The sequence below is a fragment of the Cnephaeus nilssonii genome (assembly GCF_951640355.1).
Source record: "Cnephaeus nilssonii genome assembly, chromosome: 1".
NCBI lineage: Eukaryota > Metazoa > Chordata > Mammalia > Chiroptera > Vespertilionidae > Cnephaeus > Cnephaeus nilssonii.
Genome location: NC_137072.1, coordinates 27,558,173 through 27,572,436, shown reverse-complemented (window position 1 = coordinate 27,572,436; position 14,264 = coordinate 27,558,173). Strand labels below are relative to the sequence as shown.

General features: G+C 38.1%; 1 protein-coding gene across 1 annotated transcript in view; it reads right to left on the bottom strand.

The window, feature by feature from the left end:
- The window catches only part of NMT2 (N-myristoyltransferase 2), a 76,724-nt gene that overhangs the window by 6,216 nt on the left and 56,244 nt on the right, over positions 1–14,264 (bottom strand). Inside the window, exon 9 of the mRNA XM_079779969.1 lies at positions 10,073–10,243. Within this exon, the coding sequence (XP_079636095.1) occupies positions 10,073–10,243 (171 nt within the window). The remainder of the gene's footprint in view (positions 1–10,072; positions 10,244–14,264) is intronic.

Here is a 14,264-nt window from a genome sequence, read left to right as displayed (position 1 = left end):
CCATTTATTTATTTAAAAAAAAAAAAGTTCCGTCATTTCAACACATGTACATACGTATGTGCTTTATGTTTTTTATTATTTATTTACCACAAGTAAAGGTCAGGAATTGTTATCTTTCTTTTACATTTTTTTTACTGTTTCACTCCATTACTGCTGTGTATATGCTCCATGTGAGTGACGTAGGTGCTTATGTAGGTGGGTTCTGACTTACGGCGAAAATCGCCTTACGTCGCACCTAGGAATGGATCTCCAAAGTAACCCGAGGACCTACTGTATTTTCAACTTAAAAAGTAATATAACAGAAAAAAATTTAAAAACCTTAATAGATGGGCTTAATAGTAGAGTGGAGATGACAGAGGACAGAATCACTGAACTTGAAGAATTCAGTAGAATAAACCCAATCTGAACAAAAAAAGAGAAAACAGACTAAAAAAACACACCATGAATTAAGTCTCAGGGATCTGTGGGACAGTAACAAAAGATTCAACATTCATATCATTGAAGTCCCAGAAGGAAAGGAGAAAGAGTGGAGCTGAAAAAGTATTTGAAGAAATAATGGCTAAAAACTCCAAATTTGGTAAAATGCATACAACAGATTCAAGAAACTGAGTGAGCCTTAATAGGATAGACCAAAAAAAAAAAAAAAAAAAAAGAAAATCCACTCCAAGATGCACCATAGTTGAAGTTCCAAAAACTAAAGACAAAGGAAAATATTGAAAGTAGCCATAGAAACCAATGCATTACCTATATATAACCAATTAGACTGACAGAAGATTTTGCATCTGAAATCATATAGGCCAGAAGGAACAACTTTTTTTTTTAAGTGCTGAAAGAAAAGAACCATCAAGTATGAATTCTATATCTGGTGAAACTATCTTTCAGGAATGAAGGGGAAATGACATTCTCAGACAAATGAAAACTAGAAGAATTTGTTGCTAGTAGACATACCTTTAGGACTAGCCAAAAGAAATTCTTCAAGTAGAAAGGAAATAATAAGGAATCTTGGTGCACCAAGAAGGAAGAACAAACAACAGAAACAGCAGAAATTCTGGTATACAGTTAACCCTTGAACAAGATGGGAGTCCTTAACACTCTTATTTCTGTAAAAGCCAACCCCCTGGACAGTTGAAAACCTGCATATAACTTTTAACTCCCCCGAAACTTAACTAATAGCCTACTGGACATCTTACTAATAACATAAATAGTCAATTAACACATATTTTGTATGTTATATGTATTATATACTATATTCTTATGATAAAATCAGCTAGAAAAATGTTATTAAAATTAAAATCATAAGGAAGGGAAAGTGCATTTATATTACTGTACATATTTACTGAAAAAAGTCTGTATATAAGTGGATCTACACAGTTCACACTTGAGTTGTTCAAGGGTCAACTGTATACTATAAATTATGCTTCAACTCTTAAGTTTTATAAATTTACTTGGTGATTGAAACAAAAGTTAAAATGCCATCTGATACTCAAGACATTGATAATTAAAAGTCAAGAATGTAAAGGGACCTAAATGAAAGTGAAGTCACTTGAAGTGGTAAAATGTTGATACCAATAGACTATGATCAGTCACACATGTATATTGTAATAGCCAGTGCAACCATCATGAAAACCATATACAAATACACTCAAATGTACTGAAAATAAGTCAAGACAGAATCCTAAAAAATTCTTCAAGCAATGCACAGGAAAGCAAAGAAAAAGAAAGAGTAACAACACCAGAGGAAACAAACAGAAAACATAATAAAAATGGTATAGTTAAGCTCTAATCCTACCTAATAAAGTAGGAATATGCTAATTGACCCTCACGCCATCATAAAATGGCGGCAGCCGCAGCCAATAAGGAGGGAATATGCTAATTGACTGCCACATCCTCAAAGATGGCGGCACCCACAGTACAAGATGGCAGCGCCCAGTCCCCTCAGCCCTGCGGGGGTGGCAGGTGCAGCAAGGCCAGGCCCGCTCCCAGGTGGGCCCAGCCGCTCCGCACACCTGCCTCCAGAGACCCCCAGTCCCCTCAGTACCCTAGCCGCCCAGGGCCGGCCCGAGGCGCAGGCAAGCCTTGGATGGCGGCTGCCCAGCCTACGCCTGAGGCACAGGCAAGCCTTGGATGGTGGCTGCCCGGCCTACGCCTGAGGCACAGGCAAGCCTTGGATGGTGGCTGCCAGCTGATGCCCGAGGCGCAGGCAAGCCTTGGATGGCGGCTGCCCAGCCTACGCCTGAGGCACAAGCAAGCCTCGGATGGCAGCTGCCCAGCTGCCCAGGGCCGCCTGAGGCTTGTGCTGCCAGCAGTGGCAGCAGCAGAGGTGTGATGGGGCGTCGCCTTTCCCTGATCACCAGGTCACCTCCTGCCCCTGAGGGCTCCCAGACTGTGAGAGGGGGCAGGCCGGGCTGAGGGACACCCCCTCCAGTGCATGAATTTTCATGCACCGGGCCTCTAGTGTATCAATAATTGTCAAATGTAAATGGCCTAATATACCAATTCAAAAGAAAAGATTGGCAGTGTGGACAAACATGGCCCCAACTACATGCTGTTTACAAGAAATTCACTGCAAATTCAATGACATAGATAGACTGAAAGTAAAAGGACTATAAAAGATATACCATGCAAACATTAATTTTTAAAAAGTAAGAGTGGCGTCCAGCTGGTGTGGCTCAGTGGTTGAGTATTGGTCCATGAAACAGGAGGTCACAGTTCAATTCCCAGTAAGGTACATGCCCTGGTTGCAGGCTCAATCCCCAGTAGGGGGCATGCAGAAAGCAGCTGATTGATGTTTCTCTCTCATCAATGTTTCTCTCTCTCTACCTTCCTCTCTCTAAAATCAATAAAAATGTATTTTAAAAAAATTAAAAGTGACTATATTAATATCAAATAAAGTTACTTGAGAGCAAAGAAAATTACTAGAGACAAAGAGGGGTATTACATGATGATAGAAAGATTGATTCTCTAAACACAAAGGTCCTAAATGTATAGGTACCAACAAGACCTTCTAAAACATCAAGAAAAACTGATAGAGCTGCAAGGAGAAATAGACAAATAAACACAATTATAGTTGGGGACTTCACAGCCCCTCTCATCAACTAACAAAACTATTAGAAAGAAAATCAGCAAGAATACAAAAAATCTGAATACAATCAACAGGATTTAATCGGTATATATATAGTACATGCCACCTAAAAGCAAGAGAATATACATTTCATAAGCACATAGGACATTCACCAAGATAGATCACATGGGCCTAAAACAAACCTCAAGAACCCTACCAGAGTTGAAATAATAAAGCGTGTTCTCCAATCATAATAGAATGAAACTAGGAATCAATTGGACTTCTCAAACACATAAAAACTGAACAACAGAATTTAAGTATACGGGTCAAAGACAAAGTCTCAAAGGAAATTAAAAAAAAAACCCTGAATGAAAATGAAAATAGAATATACTAAAATATGTAGAATTAAGCTAAAGCAGTACAGAGAGGGACATTTATAGAAGTAAATATTTACATTGTAGCAGAGAAAGATCTCGATAATCTAAATCTGTCCCTTGAGGTATGAGAAAAAGAGCAAAATAAACTCAAAGCAAGCAAAAGGAAAGAAATAATCATAAAATCAGAAATCAATGACATTGAAAATAGGATAACAATAGAGAAAATCAATGAAACAAAAATCTGGTTCTCTGGAAAAAATAAAATTGATGCAATGCTAGCAGGACTGATAAAAATAAAGAGAAAGTATGAATCATGAATAAAAGGAATGAAATAAGGGTTATCATTATAAATCTGGCAGTCATTAAAAGAATAACAAGGGCCTGGCCAGTGTGGCTCAGGGTATGTGCCCTGACCAGGAATCGAACCAGAGGGTCACGGTTCGATTCCTGGTCAGGGCACATACCCAGTTTCAGGCTCTATCCTCAGTGAGGGGCATGGAGGAAGCAGCTGATCAATGCTTCTCTCTCATTCTTAATGTTTTTATTTCTCTCTCTTCCTTCTTCCCTCCGAAATCAATAAAATATATATATGTATATATATTTTAAAAATAATATATCCTTTTAAAAAAAAGAATAACAAGGAAGTGATTATGAACAACTTTACTCTTATAAATTTGACAATTTAGCCCTGACCAGTGTGCTCTATTGGTTGGGCATCATCCAACTGTACCAAAAGGTTGCAGTTGTTGGTTCGACTCCTGGTCAGGACACATGCCTGGTTTGTGGGCTTAATCCCAGGCAGGAGGTGTGCAGGAGGCAGCAAATCAATGTTCTGCTCTCATATCCATGTTTCTCTCTCTCTCCTCTCCTCCCTCTCTTAAAAAAATCAATAAAAAATATAACTACATTTGACAATTTAGAATGGACCAATGCTTCAAAAACCACAATCCACTAAAACTCAATCAAGATGAAATAGATTATCTGAATAGTCCATTATTTTAGCAAAAATAGTTCTCTAAGGTCAGATGGTTTTAACTGAAGAATTGTAGCAAACATTTAAAGAATTATCACCAATTCTATGCAATCTCTTCTAGAAAATAGAAGTAACACTTCTCAACTCATTTTATTAAGCCAGTATTATCCTGATGTCTAAACCAGACAGCATGGTACCAAGGAACAAAACAAACAAAAATCACAAAACATACCCCAAACCCTCCAGACCAAATATTTCTCATGAACTCAAAAAACTCAACAAAATATCAGTACTCCAAATTTTAAAATGTATAGAAAGAATGATATGCACCATAAACAATTAGGTATTTTTCTAGGAATGCAAGAGTGGTCAAACATTTAAAAATCAATCAATGTAATATATCAAAACAACAGACTAAAGGAGAAAACTCATATGATCACATCAATTGAAGCAGAAACACTGGACAAAATTCAACACCCACTCATGGTAACAACTTGCAGCAAGTTAGGAGTAGAGGGACTTATCTCAAATTGATAAGGTGCATCTACAGAGAAATTCTACAGCTAACACACCTCATGATGAAAAACTGAATGCTTTCCCCCTAATTTGAAGAATGAGACAAGGATGTCAACCTTCACCACTCTTATTCGAAAGAGTACTGGAAGATGTAGCTCCTGTAATAAGTCAAGAAAAATAAATAAAAGAGATACAGATAGGTCCTAGCCAGTTTAGCTCAGTGGATTGGGCATCAGCCTGCAGAGTGAAGGGTCATGGGTTCGATTCCGAGCAAGGGCATATACCTCGGTTGCAGGCTCGATCCCCAGCCCTGGTCAGGGTGCGTTCGGGAGGCAACCAACTGATGCGTCTCTTTCACATTTATGCACCTAAGCAAATCCTGATGGACATAAAGAGAGAGATTAACAGTAATAGAGTCATAGGGGATTTTTTTTTAACACCCCATTGACATTAATGGATAGATCTCGCAGACAGAAAATCAACAAGGAAATGGTGGCCTTAAATGACATACTAGATCAGGTGGATTTAATTAATATCTTCAGAGCATTTCACCCCAAAGCAGCAGAATACACATATTTCTCATGTGCATTTTCTAGGATAGACCACATGTTAGGACACAAAACAAATCTCAATAAATATAGGATTGAAATTATATCAAGCATCTTCTCTGACCATAATGGTATGAAACTAGAAATCAATCATAAGAAAAAAAATTAAGAACACACAAAAACATGAAGGCTAAACAATGAATGGGTTAACAAATAAGATCAAGGAAGAAATTAAAAGATACCTTGAAACAAATGAAAATGAGAACACAACAACCCCAAATCTATGGGACACAGTGAAAGCAGTCCTCAGAGGGAAATTAATAGCATTACAGGCCTACCTCAAGAAATAAGAAAATTCTCAAATAAACAACCTAACTTTACACTTAAAGAAATTTCAAAAGATCAATGAAACCACGAGTTGGTTCTTTGCAAAAATAAACAAGATTGACAAACCTTTCATCAGATTCATCAAGAAAAAAAGAGAGAACCCAAATAAATAAAATCAGAAATGAAAGAGAAGTAACAAGTGACTCTACAGAAATAAAAAGGATTGTAAGAAACATTATGAACACCTATATGCCAACAAATTGGACAATGTGGACAAAGTGGATAAATTCCTAGAAATATATAATCTTAAACTGAATAAGGAAGAATCAGAGAATCTGAATAGGCATATTACAACTCGTGAAATTGAAGCAATAATCAAAAAACTCCCAACAAACAAAAGTCCTGGACTGGATGGCCTCACAGGTAAGTTTTTCCAAACATTCAAAGAACTAAGTCCTATTCTTCTCAAACAATTCCAAAAAATTCAAGAGGAGGGAAGACTCCCAAGCTAACTTTATGAGGCCAGCATTAAACTAATTCCAAAACCAGATATACACTACAAAGAAAGAACATACATGAACATAGATGCGTAAATCCTCAACAAAATATTAGCAAACCATATCCAGCAGTACATTAAAAAGATCATACACCATGATCAAGTGGGATTTATTCCGGGGATGCAAAATTGGTACAATATCCACAAATCAATTAACCTGACACACACCACATAAACAAAATGAATGATTAAAATGACATGATCATATCAATAGATGTAGAAAAATCATTTGATAAAATCCAGCACCCATTTGTGATAAAAACTCAGCAAAGTGGGAACAGAGGCAACATACCTCAACATATTAAAGGCGATATATGACAAACCCACAGACAGTACCATGGTAAAAAATTAAAAGTGTTTTCCTTTCGATGAGGAACAAGACAGGGATGTCTGCTTTTACCACTCTATTCAACACTAGTGGCCCGGTGCATGAAATTCGTGCATGGGGGGGGGGGAGAACTTCCCTCAGCCCAGCCTGCACCCTCTCCAATCGGGGACCCCTTGGGGGATGTCCGACTGCCCTCTCCTGCTGGCCTGGTTGCCCCTAACTGCCTTTGCCTGCCTGATTGCCCTTAACTGCCTCTGCCTGCCTGATTGCCCCCAACTGCCCTCCTCTGCCAACCTGATCGCCCCTAACTCCCTCTGACTTGGCCCCCACCACCATGGCTTTGTCCAGAAGGAAGTCAGATGTCTGGAAGATGGCTAGTCGACCTGGTCTAACTAGCATATTACCCTTTTATTAGTATAGATAGATTATATAGGAGTGCTTAAATGGAGTGGGGAGAGAAAGCCTTTTTCAGCAGGAGGAGATGCTCTTGGCAGACAAAAACACATAATCCCTATATCAGGACTGATAGCCAGCCATATGCAGTAAGTATACTGCCAAACCGGACATTAAAAAATTGAGCCGCTTTCTTACACCATACACTAAACAGCTGTTGCCCTTAAAACCCCTCCTCAGCCCCTACCTTAGGTTCTGCCTTCACAGTTCACCCAGATTTGCTTCTGATTGGTCGGTTTCTATGCCAGTCAGTGTCAGAAGCTCCGCCTCCTAGGCAGCCATTGGCTCCTCACAGTTCACCCAGATTTGGTTCTGATTGGTCAGTTTCTATGCCAGCTAGTATCTCCAGGCCTGATCAGAGAGTCAGGGCTGATCAGCAGCCCCCGCAGAGGCCCGGAGAGAAAGAGAGGCATGCTGCTAGCCAGGCCCAGAGAGAAAGAGAGAGGCAAGGGCTGATCAACAGCTTCCATGGAGGCTACAGATCAGACCCTGCTTCTCTCTCCAGGCCTTTCTCTGGGCCTGATCCACAGCCCCCTCGGCAGTCAGTGCTGGGTCACCGTCGGCAGCGGCGGCAGTCAGTCCTGGGTCGCCACGGCAACCCAGCACTGACTGCAGGACTGACTTCCGGTTGGTCAAGCCTTCGGTCGTTTTGGACGTTACGGACCCTGAGTTTTTATATATTAGTATAGTACTGGAAGTCCTAGCCCCAACAATCAGACAGGAAGAAGAAATAAAAGGTATCCAAATAGAAAAGGAAGAAGTAAAACTGTCATTATCTGCACATGACATATACTGTATATAGAGAACCCTACAGATTCCACCAAAAAACTACTAGAACTGCCCTAACCATCATGGATCAGTGGTTAGAGCGCTGGCCCGTGCACTGAAGGGTTGAGGGTTCAATTCCAGTTCAAGGGCATGTACCTGGGTTGCAGATTAGATCTCCAGCGAGTGGGGGAACATGCAGGAGGCAACCAATTGATATATCTTTCTCATATCGATGTTTCTCTCTTTCTCGCTCTCTCTCTCTCTCTCTCTCTCTCCCTCCCTTCTACTCTAGCTAAAAAAAAAAAAAAAAAATTCAATAGAAAAATATCCTCAGGTGAAGATTAACAACAACAAAAAAAAACCAATGGATTTTAATCTAACAGTATCAAAAGTTCATTAATATGATTTGAGTTATATAATATCCACAATTACCTGAAAAGGCTATTAAAATACTCATTCTTTTTCATATCTACAATACTCTGTGTGAAGGATTTTTTTCATATACTTCAATCAAAATAATATATCACAATAGACTGAATGCAGAAGATGTGAGAACCCAGTTGTCTTCTATTAAGTCAGACATTTAAGAAGAGACTTGCAATAATATAATACATATCATTCTTTTCACTAATTTTGTTACTTCGGAAAAGTTATTTGTCATACAAAATATGTCATTTAGGTAAAATGTAATGGGTTTACTATTGTTATACGGTCATTAAATAATAGATTTTTTCCAATTATTTCTTGTTTTTCTTTTTTTACTGAGATATAATTGATGTATAACATTACATTAATTTCATATGAACAATATGATTTGATATATGTGTATATTATGCAATGATCACTACAATAAGTCTACTTAATATCCATCACCTCACATAGTTACAAGTTTTTTTTTCTTGTGATGAGAACTTTTAAGATCTATTCTCTTAGCAACTTTCAAATATACAATGCAGTATCATTAACTATAGTTACTATGCTGTACATTATATCCCCAGGACTCACTTATTTTATAACTGGAAGTTTATACCTTTAACCATTCCCCTCTCCCCACCTCTGACAACCAATAATCTGTTATCTGTGCCTATGAGATTGTTTTGTTTTTAAAGATTCTCTATATAAGTGACATTATATATGGTATTTGGCTTTGTCTGACTTACAAAATAATATTTAAAATTTGTTTTAATTTTGAATACAGTATATATTTGTAGAGATAATACACAAAAATAAAAAGCTCACTAATTCTTAAAAGAGTAAACGAGTCCTGGGATAAAAAAAAAAAAAAAAAAACTTTGAGAACTGCTGCTCTGGAGAAACTTATGCAAGTGCATAAAGATCTGTACACAAATATATCTACTCCAGCACTGTTTCAGAAATAAAAGTTTAAAAACAAAGACTGCTCAATTGTTTTTCAGAAATGTCCTCTAATTCACTGTCTACTCCTACCATTACTGCCCTAACTTGGCCGTAATTTTACATTCAGACAATGCCTGACAATGCTGAAAATACACTGCCAGCTCAATTCTCACAACGAATAGTGAATGGACTGCTACAGTACCTCTTCGCTCCTTTCTCTCCTCCAGGTACTTTCCAGTTTAAATCCCAACTTCTCAACTTCACCTTACTTCAACCAAAAGAGCTTCTAAGCGAAGTAGCATTTGCACAACAAATTCTAAGCTTCTGAAAACATGGTTTAAAAATCACTATGTTAAACTCATCTAACCAATAATCAGAAAATCTAAACTGTTACTTTTCCTTCATTCACTTGAACAAGGAGGGTTGAATTAAGTGACTTAATCTCAACCAAATGCAGTTCAGTTCCACTTTTGCAAAACCAAAGGAATATTAAACTTTGGAATGTATCTATCACAAAGGAGGTCATCCAAATTGGCTTTTTTGCAAAATGAGAAAAGCAATTAATAACATCGGTAGCAACAGAAAAGTATAGTGATTTCCCATTCATAAGTAGTAAAAGTGTGCTTTTATCTAGTAATGGAAACTAAGAAGAAAACCTGGTTCTAGCAGGGTGAGCAGAAATCTGGTAAAGAAGCGGCAAGTCATGGAGGAAGAGGAAAGATGGCACTGTGTGATCTTTCTGGAAAACGGACTCAGTGGCATAGAGTATCTTCATCTTTCTCTGAACCATCGTATCATCTTATCTTTACCTCCACTACAAACGTGTCAATAATATGCTCCTGGGGGAGAAACCAGTGGGCTACTTCCTCTTCATCCATCACCGGCGCAAGGTGAAACTGCTTCAGGTAACTGTTGGTTAATTCTCGAATTGCTTTGACATCTCTCGGTTCCATTGGTCTCAAGCCTGAAGTCTTTGTCACCTTGTTAGAGTGAAAACAAAACCAATTGAGAAGTTTAAATACAGAGAAGTAAAAAGCACTTTGTGCTAACCTGTGATCTGCAGACCAGCTGTATCAGCATCACAGAGAAGCCTGTTAGAACTGCAGACTCTTGGCCTTGCCCCAGACTTATCAGGTTAGAATCTGCACGTTAGCAAGATTCCCTGGTAATTTGTATACACATTAAAGTTTGAGAAGCACTAAGATAGAATATATGCTAGAACAGTGGTCGGCAAACTGCGGCTCGTGAGCCACATGCGGCTCTTTGGCCCCTTGAGTGTGGCTCTTCCACAAAATACCACGTGTGGGCGCGCACGTACAGTGCGATCGAAACTTCGTGGCCCATGCGCAGAAGTCGGTTTTCGGCTCTCAAAAGAAATTTCAATCGTTGTACTGTTGATATTTGGCTCTGTTGACTAATGAGTTTGCTGACCACTGTGCGAGACCATGTGTTGTACCTTATCTCTGTGTGCCAGGTCTTTAGTCAATATTGCCGAGGACACAAACAAAATCAAAGGAACACTCCAAGTTGATGTGTATACCAATGCCAAGAATTTTAGCAGCCTACACGGTAGGGCAGAGCAAGCTCAGCATGTGTTCTGGAGTATTGGGCTTTAACACTGCCTTGTCTGACAGCCTGAAAACACAGCTGAAAAGTGGTGAGAAACTTATTTTATTCAAAGGCCTGTGAAAAGGATGTAGCTATTTTATCCTCGTGAGCAACAAAAATGAAATAATATTGATCAGAATGGGAAGGAAAGTGTTTTAATAGCCAAGATTTTTCTGAAGGCAAATGGCTGGCTGCCAAGGACTGTTTGGTCCTCTCATGCAATCTTTTGATTAAGGGTGATCAGAATATGCATTTGAGTCCTTTCTTCCAAAGCGTCACAATTTTCCCATTAGGTCACAGGAATAAACCTAAAGGTCAGGACACTGGGATTTGTTCAACTTCCTATCCTGACAAGAGCTCCAGACATCACTTAGCTCTCTAGGAACTGTCTAGACACCAGGACACTTAACACTGGAGGTGGAAAACCCATTCCATTTGCTAGTTTGTACAAACAAAACACTGAAAACTTAGAAATGCAATTTCATTTTCCCAGTTCATTTGATTTTTTTTTCTTGAAGAAATAGTGGATACATTTAAGCGATAACTTGTATTGCTACTCTACCCTTTCCATCTTAATTATTTCTAAATATATGAAAATTAAAAGCTGCCTCTACTGGTAAAATTAGATCGGTAGTATGGCAGAAGCCCAAGGTGGAAAATAGGTTTTCATCTGCATGCGGCTCTGTTTGATGCTAGTTGTGCTGATGTTTCTAAGGCCCTGTGACAAAGAATGCTGATTGATTATTGATTGGGGGGGAGGAGATGACAGGTGCGTTCTTTGTAGTTACAGACCCGATAGTTCTTCGCTGAGTATTTACTATGTACAACTCAGTTGTGATTTATGCAATCCATAAAAACATAGTAATGCAGCTAAAACAGTTTAATAGTCAAAACTGAAAGAATTTAAGTCCTTAACATTTAATAGAGAACTTGTACTTCTAGCTTTTTGTGGATCTCAAAGCCAAAGGACAAGAAATCTCCAGGTCCCGGTTTCCATCCTAGGCCAGTGGTCGGCAAACTGCGGCTCTTTGGCCCCTTGAGTGTGGCTTTTCCACAAAATACCACGGCCTGGGCGAGTCAATTTAAAGAAGTGGCGTTAGAAGAAGTTTAAGTTTAAAAAATTTGGCTCTCAAAAGAAATTTCAATCGTTGTACTGTTGATATTTAGCTCTGTTGACTAATGAGTTTGCCGACCACTGTCCTAGGCTAATCCTTCAGGTAAGCAGGGCAATAACAGCTTGGATATGTGTTGAATGAATTCCTATGTTTTGTATCACAATCATTTACAAAGTGAGGTGAAGGCTACAAACATGAAAAAAAAGTCACCATTGGCTAAGTAAAGATGACACTTCTGTGGTGTGGCATTTATATGCAAACCAGGTGTGAAATTACATTTTTCTTTTGTTTCCCCCTAAGCCAATTTTAGTATTGGTAGCATTTTTAGACTGCACTTCATGGGAAGAGGGAACCTATGTGTTTCCAAATACTGTTAAATGTAATAAATATATATTTCTAAATGCTAGTCAGAAGAGCAAAACCTTATAGGATACATGCTGCAGTCATTAATAAAAAAGATGATTTTCTGCTATGAGGATGACTTTGGAAATTTTCAATAGCCTTTCTCAATATTAGACATTTTTCTTTTGTTATTGGTTCAGTAACAACAATACCAAGCACTTAGCTTTATCAATGAAAGCAACAGGACACATGATATGTTAATAGAGAACATTCAGAAATGAAGAAAAGGCTTGCCAGCTTCTCTCTAAAGCAAAACATTCTTCTGCAGCATAGTTGTCAAGCATTCAATATTCACACAGCGAAACCACCAAAGTCCACATCCTGAAAGCAACTGTTAGCCTCCCCTTCATACTATGAAAGGTTATTGCGTACTTCCATAGAGCTCTACTAATGTGGTTATATCCACACATATTTGTCATACTAGAAGTTAAATTAGAAATTTTAAAACAAAAGAATATATAAGGCTCTCATGTTGAGTGATGTGAGAGGAATGGCGGCATGAGAGCGCACCTTGTTCTTTCCCCCTGAAATTTCAACAAGTTAATCAACTATAATTCAACCAAGAAATCCCTACTTAACACAGACACACACCTGAGAGACCTGCACATTGAAACATCAAAAGATGGGCATCTGGGAGTAATGGGGGAGATGAGAAGGGAGGAAAGTGCACCCGGTACGCAGATGCAGCCCTGCAGCTGGGAACTCTCGGCTCAGCTGATAGATTCAAAGTAAAAGGGTGGAAAACGATTCTCCAAGCAAATAACATCCACAGAAAAGCACATGTAGCCATACTTATATCTGACAAAATAGATTTAAAGATAATAAGAGACAAAGATGGACACTTTATAATGATAAAGGGGACACTACATCAAGAAAACATAAGACTTCTTAATATATATGCATCCAACCAGGGAGCACTGAAATATATAAAACAACTACTCACAGAAGTAAAGGGAGAAACAGATCAAAGCACAATCATAGTTGGGGATCTTAATACTCCTTTACAGCTCTAGAAAGATCAAATAAAGAAATATTGGCCTTAAATAAAACACTAGACCAAATGGACATTAATTGACATTTACAGAACCTTTCATCCCAAGTGCATATAGAGCATTCTTAATAGACCATATATTAGGTCACAAAACTAGCATCAATAAATTCAAGAAGATTGAAATTATACCAAGCATATTCTCTGACAACAATGCCTTGAAATTAGAAATCAACTGCAAAATGGAAGTAAAGAAACCCACAAATACATGGAGCTTAAACAACATACTACTAAAAATGACTGGGTCAAATAAGAAATAAAAGATGAGATCAAAAGATACAGAGACAAATGAGAATGACAATACAACATGTCAAAAAATCTGGGATGCAGGGAAAGTAGTAATAAGAGGGAAGTGTATATCATTATAGGCCTATCTCAAGAAACAAGAGAAATCCTAAGTAAACAACCTAACATTACACCTTATAGAACTAGAAAAGGAAGAACAAAAGCAACCCAAAGTCAGCAGAAGAAAGGATATAATAAAAATTAGAGCAGAAATGAATGAAATAGACAACAAAAAGACTATATAAAAAAATAATACAACAAAGAGCTGGCTCTTTGAAAAGATTAATGAAATTGACAAACCCCTAACTAGACTCACTAAGGAAAAAAGAAAGAAGAACCATATAAACAAAATCAGAAATGAGAGAGGAGAAATTACCACAGACATCACAGATATACAAAGGATACTAGAATATTATGAAAGATTATATGCCACCAAATTCAATAACCTAGAAGAAATGTGTAAGTTTCTAGAAATATATAACTATCCTAGACTGAATTATGGAGAATTGGAAAAATTAAATAGAACAGTCAGCAGTGAGGAAA